At 40.4% G+C, this 10,326-nt stretch overlaps 1 protein-coding gene across 1 annotated transcript; it reads left to right on the plus strand.

Annotated features, from left to right (window-relative positions):
* The first annotated feature begins 3,703 nt into the window (after window positions 1–3,703).
* LOC103036740 (endonuclease domain-containing 1 protein-like) lies at window positions 3,704–6,882 on the plus strand. Its single transcript, XM_007242839.3, has 2 exons — window positions 3,704–4,267; window positions 5,662–6,882. The coding sequence occupies exons 1-2, from the start codon at window positions 3,968–3,970 to the stop codon at window positions 6,220–6,222; spliced, it is 861 nt and encodes a 286-aa protein (XP_007242901.3). The 5' UTR covers window positions 3,704–3,967; the 3' UTR covers window positions 6,223–6,882.
* Window positions 6,883–10,326: the final 3,444 nt, after the last annotated feature.

The raw sequence follows: 10,326 nt of genomic DNA on the forward strand, positions 1-10,326 counted from the left end.
GCACCTTGCAGAATTCGCTGGCGAAGCGCAGGCTGGACCAAGGGGGGGGTGAAGACCAGAGCGCCCGGAGGGGGCGGGGCTGGAGCGGCGGTGTAGAGTGAGTAGGAGGGGTCAGGAGGCGGAAGGCGGAGCCCAGGCAGCGCGAGGGAAGAGGCAGGCATGAATTCAGAGGCTGGTGGGCGGGCCAACAAGGAGGGGATGGCGTGGGAAGATGGGGGGATGGCGTGGGAAGACAGGGGGATGGCGTGGGAAGACGAGGGGATGGCGTGGGAAGATGAGGGGATGGCGTGGGAAGATGAGGGGATGGCGTGGGAAGATGAGGGGATGGCGTGGGAAGATGAGGGGATGGCGTGGGAAGATGAGGGGATGGCGTGGGAAGATGAGGGGATGGCGTGGGAAGATGAGAGCGCGGCAAGGGAGGATATGGGCGCGGCGAGGGAAGATAGGGGTAAGGTGAGAGAAGGCGGGGGCATGGCGAGGGAAGACGGGGGCAAGGTGAGAGAAGGCGGGGGCATGGCGAGGGAAGACGGGGGCAAGGTGAGAGAAGGCGGGGGCATGGCGAGGGAAGACTGGGGAACAGCGTGGGAAGACAGCGGGACGGAGTGGGCAGGAGGAAACAGAGAAGAGGAGAAGAGAGGAAGCGAAGATCGGAGGCGGGCAGGAGCCGAAGGGAGGGAAAGGAGAGGACGGGGAGGATCACCTAAAAGCGAGGAAGAGGGAACCCCAACGGGGAAGGAGGCCGGCGCCGGGCCAGGTGCGGGAACCGCCACGCTGGCAGGGGGCGCTGGAACGGGGACAGAGCGCCGGGAACGGCTGCGAGGAGGAAGCGACGCCGGGGAGGATCCGCCGCGGGCTGCATCAGGCTGGGCATAGGAGCGCCTGGAGCCGGGGCTGGAAGCCTGAAAGAGGTAAAACAGGCAGCGCTTGTTGGCCGACCGGGCGAAGGGAACGCCGCGGGACCGGAGCGCCTTCTGCAAACCAGAGACAGTCCAATCGCCAATCGAAGAAGCCGCCTGAGAGGCGGGAGAAGCAGGAGGAGGCCGCGAGGGAGCGGCAGAGGCAGCCGGAGGACGAGAACCAATCCTGGGGGTCGAAGGCCGCCGTCGAGGGGAAGGAGAAGCCGGCGAAGCCCGGCGGCGACGCGAGGACCGCGCGGAGCGCGGAGCAGCTTCGCGGGAGCGGCCAGACCGGGTCGAGGAGCCGGAGGAAGCGACGCCCGCCGAGGAAGCCGGAACGGACACCACGGAGCGCAGTCGAGGAGGCCGGCCGGGAGCGCCGGCGGAGGAAGAGCCAGAGGCTGAGAAGAGCTCGTCGTCGGAAGCAGCGAGCTGGAGATCCATAACGAATCAGGTGAGGTGTGCGATACGAAGCAAATGCCAAGTTGTACCACACGCAGGAGGAGAGGAAGTGGGGGTTTAAATAGGGCTAGTGGGTGGAGTAATGGGCGTGGATTATCTCCCAAAATTTAGTTATGAATAACTCCACAATGTTACTTTATGCGGGTGTAATATTTTAGTGGTTATACAAAGATTAAAATTTTCCTTGGGGTAAAAAGGTTCTCCTTTGCCAACAGAGGTTTTCAAAAGCACTGCATAGTATGCAAAGTCATACTGAGTAACACCTTTGTGAGTTGCATAAAAAAAAAAAATCCTTGAAGATTTGCAATTGTTCCTGCTGCTACGGAGAAATAAAACAAGGATCAGTTGATGTTCCTTGTTGGATAGATGCTGGTAATAGAGTATGCTGTCCTGCAGATCTGCTTTAATAAAATCTGTCCACCAAAACACTCGTCATTTTTATCAAACCTCTGTCTGGCATTGAAAATGCTGCAGTGGCTGCAGCTTTTAAGGCTAAATGAAAAAAATAAATGAAATAAAAGCTAATTTAAGCTTCCATTACAAAGATATTAATGAATGGAACTTTGTTCCAAGGGAAAGGGTTACACACAAAACAAGATGTAGGGGTCAATGGTAGAGTCAAGGGGTGAAATGACCCTGACCTGAATCCTATTGGGAGATTTATGCTTGAAACCCCACCAATGTAACAGAATTACAACAACAATTCTGAAAATAGTGGGGAGCCAAAATGCCTCCACAGCACTGTGAAAGAAAAATAATGTAAAAAGTAAAAGTAAAGTAAAAACACTATTTAGAAGTGAAAAGAAAAGTGAGCAGTTGGTGACTAGAATTTTTGAAGCACACTTTCAGTTGAGCTTTATCACATAACTGCCACCTGTCTTGTCTACCAAAGAGCTCCTTCAGCACTTCCTTTATTTGAACAGAAAGATAGAGAGGAGTCTCTATAGACAGCCAAGGAAATGTTTAACTATTCGAATGCAAATGCACAAACTGCCACCTCACATTACACTGTAGTGCGCTGAGTTGGGTCAAGACCAAGCTTACCAGCATGACCAGCAGGAGTGGAGAAGTGAAGAGAACTGAAATGGCTTACCATTGAAATACTTTTTTATTAGGATGTAGTTACTAAAATATGCTCATCCAAAAGGCTGAACTCAACATTAGGGTTAAATTGTTTGTGTTGGTCAGTCTCTAGTTCTTCATCAGTGTCCTCAGGATGCTGCCCACAAAAAGCTGCCGGCTAGATATTTCTGGTTGGTGGACTATTCTCAGTTCAGCTGTGACACTGAGATGTACACACACTAACAACTAATACTTTATATCAAGGTCACTGCAGTGCTGAGAATGACCACCACATAAGAAATCGCTGCTCTACGGTGGTCCTGTTGGAGCCAGACATGTATAAAGTACTAGAGAACCAGACTCGACTAAAAGTACAAGCAGTCTATAAATAAGTGACTTCAGAAGTTGAAGTGTTCTTTAAGCTTCATACTTAAGAAAAAGTAGCAAAGTATTACTTTTACTCAAGTACTAAATGTAAAAGTACAAGTATTGCGTTGTGTAGTTTTTACAGAAAAAAGTCAAAAGTTCGGTGACAGGCTGATTGGTCACTATGACATGCAATTATATAATTTTCAAAAAACTTCAGAGCCCTAAAATAGCAATTATATCTGTATTACTGCAAGAAACATGGACAGACCCTGTAGACCCTCTAGCAAACAGACTTTCTCCAAAGGTGAAAGGTTATGGTTTGTCTCATGACTTGAACACAAGGATAGACTTAGTGCTGCTTAATGTCATCAACATAGTTCCAGGTCTCACCAGATATACTGTCAGCCACGCCCAAGAAACAAATAAAATCAGCATTTCAGTTCTTCAGAATGTAGAGGGAGGTGTGCGTACAGGGATAGTTGGATAAACTTTTTTTATATATGTACTAAGAAATAATATGAAGCCAATAAAATACCAATAAGCATTCTATTTTCAATTTTATGTAAATTAATTAAATTTTATTGTGATGTGCATATTTCTCCATAGATGCATTACATGTGTTCTGGTTGTATAAAGGGTAGAACACTTTTAAAATGGCTATTTAAGTAGTCAACAAACAAATAGCATGTAACATAAACTTGCATAAAATTCTTATAATTATATAATAATTTTCTATAGTTTAAAATTGCTGGGTCAAATTGACTCCAAATATAAAAGGTGTTAGTAAGTTTGAACGTAATAGCAGGGCGCGTGCATGATCAGTAGAGAATGTACATCTCTGGCTGGAGCCACAATGTGAACAGAGGCAGCATATTCTTAATATACACACACCACTATTGATATAGGGATGCCATATATTACATTTCTGTGTGGGAGAATACGAAGCATTTGAGGCGCTACTGCTTTATTCATTATTTGTTCTGATGATTGACTGTTCATCAGTGTGTGACTGTGGGATGCTGATGATGTCTGAACTGAGGTGTGTAAAAGGTAAAAGGTTCCCAGTATCAGGTTAGCTCCCGTTATCAGCTGTTATCTCCTCCACACCCCACTCCTTTCTCTCTATATATGCATCCCATGTATGGTTTTCCTCAGACGGAGATCTGCTGAACGTCAGGATGAAGCTTCTCACGCTGCTGCTGCTGCTGGGGGTCGTCTCACTGGCCATGTCTAAGGTTGTAAAGTCATTTACAGAGTGTATAGAGTTCTTCATGGTCAACCCAGAGGATCAGAATAAAGTTATAACCTCGGTCCTGGAGGGCGAGCGGTACAGGCAGATCTGTCAGGTCTGGAACGGAAAGCAGAGTTTTGCCACTCTGTATGACACATACCACAGGATCCCCGTCTACTCCGCCTACGTATTTAATCAAAAGAACAGAGGATTTGGAGACGGATTCGTTTGGAAGATTGAACCACAGGTGAGTCAACCTTAGTGTTGGCTCCTGCCAGATCTCCCAGGGGGACAAATATATATATATATATTTTTTATGGTGAGCTGTTCAGTATTAACAACTCTCTAATTAGACATTGTCACCTTGCATTTCACAATAAGTAAATCACTACACAGCAAAACATATTAATAATTAAGCTTTATACTGTAGTATTTGTGAAATGTATTTTCAGGAGTTTACTGCACATGCCTACTTTATTAAAGCGATTTAGAATCTATAATGAACAATCAGCTGTGCCCATCAGTAAAATAATCCGTCAGTTTACCCTCACAAAGAACTCTAAACATGAGGAGACTTTACCAACTTTACCATTAAATATAAACCGAAATAAAGCCTTTACACTAATCATTTAATTCAGTCTCCATCAAACAGTATTTTATTTTAGATGCAGCAGATCCAGAATGAAGTCACAGGACTCTGTCCACAGGACACTGTTGGTGGACTATTCTCAGTCCAATAGTGACACACACTGAGGTGTTTAAAAACCAGCACAACACCATCGTGTCTGTGTCACCGCAGTGCTGAGAATGACCCACCACCCAAACAGTAGCTGCTCTGTCCTGAAGATTAAAGAATAGGATGAATGAAGGGTAATAAATATGCATAGAAACAGAAGAACTGCAGTATGTAAAGAATTTTATTTTTAAAAAGATGTTTATTTAAGTGTACTTTTTTTGTAAACTAAAATTAAACAAGAATGCTTTTGTTTTTTTGAATATATACACATATACATATACATATATATATATATTTTTTTTTTTGCTCATACTGACAATTATACAGAAAAGACTAAGTATATTTGGCATTTACTTTTGATCAAGATATACTTAGGAAAAGTATAATTAAGTATTCTTGCCTTATATATAAAGTATTCTTGGCTTGTAGTTTAAGGTGGAATAGCTTAGAGTAAATAGTACACGAGCTGCACTGAACCTGATCATTTAAAATGTAATTATCCAACACAGAACAGATAAACATTTGGCAGATTTTATAGAAAATATTCTTTCAAGGCTTCTTCATTCCTATTATAATCCTGTGGACACTGAAGGTACTACAATCCATTACCGGTACATATCCTGAGAATCTTCTGCTAATTGTTATATGTGTAGTCTAACAGTAATTCTAATAAAAGAACTCTTAAACAGACATACATCTAAACCTAGTAGTATACTTCAGAGTGCAAAAATAATATATATAACTAACACTTCTACCGGAGTAATGGATGCAAATACTTCACATCTTTGGAAGAAGCCTGTGGTGTCAGACATGTACTGATGTATCTGAGGATTTCTGGGTTAGTGAGGGAACTAGAGGTCTTTCTGCACTTTCAGTTCCATTCTCTCTTCCTTTTTCCAACACAGCTGGATGATCTTCCGGGCGATGAGATGAGAGCGTCCGAAGGGGAAATCCTGAAGAATCAGGCTGAGGACCCTGATTACAACATTGAGCATGAAGGGTGTCGCTACACCAGAGGCCACGTGTTTCCAAGAGGTCATGCTGTTGATAAAGATCATACAGACTCCACCTACACACTCACCAACGCAGCACCGCAGCTAATGGAGAATAATAATAACTGGGCAACACAGGTGGAGAACGTGATGCGCAGGCACATTAAAGCAGGCTGTGTTAATGAAGAGGCGTACATTGTGGCCGGAGTGATTCCAGGAGAAACATGGCTGCCGATAAAAAGAGGGTCGGAAGACATTGAGCATGGAGTCAACGTTCCCAAATTCTTCTGGTCTGCTTATTACTGCAAGAACAAAAAGAATATAGTTAAGTGTAAGGCCTTCCTCTCTGAGCAGAAACCCTGCAAGTCTACAGAGAAAAACAAACTTCAGCCACGCGAGATGGGAATTGATGAGCTGAATAAAATTCTCTCAGATTACTATGAGCAGGACGTCATCATCTTTCCTGGGAAATGAGCTTTAATCCCCACTGTTTGAGTGTGGGCATGTGTGTGTAGATGCTGTGCTAAATCCTTCCTCCAAACTATAAACTTTTATTTAAAACTATAAAATATACAGATTTTATTTTCATTTTAAACTGACAGACCTTTCTCTGATGCTGATGTTCACACTCTCAGGTAGGTCTGATTTGCTCCTAAGAGCTTTTACCCACCTGTGGAGTCTGAGCAGCAGCAAGAGGGACAAACCACCAAATACACAGAAATTCTGAAACTGAAAAAATGACTAAAGTAGTAGTGTTAACTCCCTGCACACCTGGGGTGGGGCCTATGTACACTATTATTATAGAAAAAACACTTGGTTTTGATGAATAATTTTTTTTTTTTTTATCAAGTCATGTCCACAGTCATTGGTTCTTTGCTAATTTGTATGGATTTCTGTTGAGCCCTACTGCCTTTAATTTATATATTTAAATGCTTGTTTTATTGCCGGTTTGGCCATTTCCTCTAAGAAACACTATATTATTGTAGCATGTTTTGCCACTCTTTGGCCAATCTGTAAAAATTGTACTTGGTGTGAATAGGTCTTTAGGATTCTGAACTCTGACCATTCTCTCTCTCTCTCTCTCTTTCTCTCTTTGGGCTTCAATAAAAGCTGTTTTTCTGTGCATCCAAACAACTGTGTTCTTTATGTGAAGTATATATATATACACACACACACACACACACACTCATGTATGCTCCAGTAAAATACACAAACACACAAAAACAGCAATGATACAATGATAAAGGCAGTGTAACAGAAACAGTATCTGAAAATGCATAGTCTATAATAAAAATAAATATTAATATGTTTTAAAGTGTTTATGTAAGGGCTCACCCAGAAAGGGAATCGAACCCAGGATATTTGATTCACAATTGTAGGCATGGTCTCAGAAGAGGTGAGTGCAAAAAAGAGGTAGAAGACTAAAGAAGACGCCGCACCTAATGAGGGGTTTCTGGCGGGAAAAATAGAAGAAAGGATGCCAGGAGGAAGCTGGCTTTCCCAGGAGTAGGGAAAATACAAAAAAACTAAATCATTCCTCCAACAAAAATGGAAACTGAAACTGAAATGGGGAAGACCTTTTACAGATAGAATATTTATGTATTACTTTTTTCCTCTCTTTCTCTTTATTGAGAGGAAAGAAAAAGGAGGGAAAGAAAGAGAGGATGTCTCATGGACTTGAAATTATTATGAAATTATAGATTGATTTATTTTAGTCGTTTATTTCTTTTATTGTTGATGATTTTGGCTTACAGCCAATGAAAACCCCAAAATGAGTGTCTTGGAAAATAAGATTATTATATAAGACCAACTGATACTTTTGGCAGTGTGGGTAGTGTGCCTGCTGGAAAATGAAATCCGTATCTCCAAGTTGTCAGTAGCAGAGGGAAGCTGTAAGATATGAAGTGCTGTAAGATTTTGTGGGAAAACAAAACTGCACTGACTTTAGACTTGATGATAAAACACAGTGGATCAACAGCAGCAGATGACAGACATGACTCTCCAAACCATCACTGATTGGTGGAAACTTCACACTAGACCTCGAGCAGTTTGTCTCTCCACTCTTCCTCCAGACTCTGCTCCCTTGATTTACAAATAAAATGTAAAATGTACTGATGATCAGTGATGGTTTAGTACGGAGAGACATTTTTTTTTGGAGAAAAAAATATTAGTATTAATAATAATGATAAAGTTGATTTCTTCATATAATCAGGGTCCGTTTTACGTCATGATTTTGTGGCTGCTTCATTGCATTTGTTGTCAGGCATGTAATTAGTAGATATAGAAAATGCAATAAATTATTTAAATAACAGATTAAAGAGACAATGAAAGTCAGGCAAAAGGGTATACAATATGTCCATATGTTTGTGAACAACCATACTAATGAACACATTTAGCTATTTTCCATTTCACCCATTACTGAGAGAGATTTGCAAATGCACACACACAGCTTGTCTAGTCCCTGTAAAGAAATATTGCTAATAGAACAGTGTTCTGAAGAGCACAAACATGAATCCAACAAAAGCAAGATCAACTTTTATATTATCCTTGATTTTAAATGATCAGGAGTCCCAAAACGTTTGTACATACACTGCCTGGCCAAAAAAAAAGTGACCACTGCTGCAGTTGGTCTGCAGGTTTAGGTTCAGCAACAGTATGTGCTGAAAGAATGAGGTCAGCTTCCCTGATGACACGGGTGTAGTGGATCATACAGAGATTGAACGTGAGCGTCTTGAAAAAATGTAAATCCACCAAATGTTACACCAATTTAGGGGTTTGTGCTTAGTTATTGCTGCAAAGCACTAAGAAATAAGATTGATTGAAGTTAAAATAAATGGTCTAAGCTTGGGATTCCATTTTCAGCATTGCAGGCTCAAATTCTGTGGGGTGAGAAGAGACTCTCTTCCACCTCCGTCGTAAATTCCAGCCCATCAGCCTTATCTAAACACTCAGCAGAGGGGAGAGGATTTCTTACTAGAAAGAACTGATTAAAATAGAAATTGGCTAAATAAAAGTTTTACAGAATATTTACTAAATAAAATGCCACCTCTGGTATATGAGTTTGGATGTGTCCTGATTAAATTTTCCTACACAGTCAAGTCTGAATCAGCAAGGTTTAACTAGCATTTGATAATTTAGCTGTATTTGGTTATCAGTGGTTTAACCATGTTGTATTTTCTTATAAGTGATTTAATTTAAACAATAACACGACTCTTGCTCTTTTTTTGACAAGGTACCATCCATTGTTGTATTTTCTAGGATTATCTTAAATGTTTCAAAACTGTTTGTGGGCAAAATATACATTTTACATTTATTGTGATTTAATTGTAAGAAGTTTTCGGTAACACTTTACAATACGGTTCCATAATTAATGTTTAAGTACTGCTTAACTAAGCACTAAGTAATGAAGAGTTACCACCTTAGTTATTTATTAATTATTTCTTAGTATTATAATACTCTATGTTGACTCAAGTGTAATTAATCAGTAAGCAGTCATCAGTTACTGTAGTAAGTACATCATTAAAGCCTTCTTAACTAATAACTAGGTGCTCATTAACTTACGATTATGTAATCAAGCACTATGTTATCAGTTCAGCACTAATTACTTTTTCATATCATTAACTGCAAACTTAACATATTTATAATTATTAAGTAACCAATTGTGAACAACTGTGCTAACTACACAGTTAACGTTTCATTAAGTAATTATTAACTACACAGAGATATAATCTATGTATTACCATTTATTAAAAAATGCCATTCTGACGTTTCTGCCCAAGTATATGGTATAAGGTGAGTTTTAACTAACAAATGCAAACTCCATTAAGGTATATTTAACTGTATATATCCAATAAGCCCTCCATAATGTTTGGGTCAGATACCATTTTTTTTTCATAAGCCCTCCCTCAGCTGCACAGTTTATTCTTTAGAATCAATTCAGAGTTTTATGAAAGTATTTACATTTAATTTTGTTTCTTTGTGTTGATATCTCAGAACCCTTTAGTCTCCTCATTTCCAGACTCCATAATATTTGGACATAGTGTGTCAGACATTGCAACAGGTCCTGATTAGAGCCCACCTTCTTACCACTGTACAGCAGCAACAAGGTCTATTGATGCAGGGAAGCAGCTACACCTAGAATAAACACTCAAAAATACACTAATGCTTCTTATATTTATTCCTAAGAAAAAAGTGGATGTTTCATACACTGAGCTTAGTTCATCATTAATTACTAGTACAGAAACACTACTCAGCATATTTGTGACCCCGTAAGTAAAGTGAAAAGTCACTGATCTTATATGTACTATTAACTCACTGATAACTACTTAATAAATACCACTGATTGCTGATTACTGATACTTTTAATGTGTTTAAAATGACATTTTTTTCAATGCATCTTCACAATAACTAGTGAATAAATTAATTTATTAACTACCAATAAAATACAACACATGCACAAGAAAGACAACTGATGTGCAAAAGGAATCACTTTTATTTGTAACACTGTAAAGAAAAACAAAATCTTTACAACTGCACAATTAAAGTGTAACAGGAATTTTACTAATACACACATTTACA

Source organism: Astyanax mexicanus, chromosome 21 (assembly GCF_023375975.1).
Source record: "Astyanax mexicanus isolate ESR-SI-001 chromosome 21, AstMex3_surface, whole genome shotgun sequence".
NCBI lineage: Eukaryota > Metazoa > Chordata > Actinopteri > Characiformes > Acestrorhamphidae > Astyanax > Astyanax mexicanus.

Excerpts from the sequence above, each read along its gene's own strand:
- LOC103036740 (XM_007242839.3), top strand. The coding sequence starts at position 3,968 with ATGAAGCTTCTCACGCTGCTGCTGCTGCTGGGGGTCGTCTCACTGGCC. Across the intron at positions 4,268-5,661 it reads TTTGGAAGATTGAACCACAG|CTGGATGATCTTCCGGGCGA; the intron begins GTGAGTCAACCT and ends TTTCCAACACAG.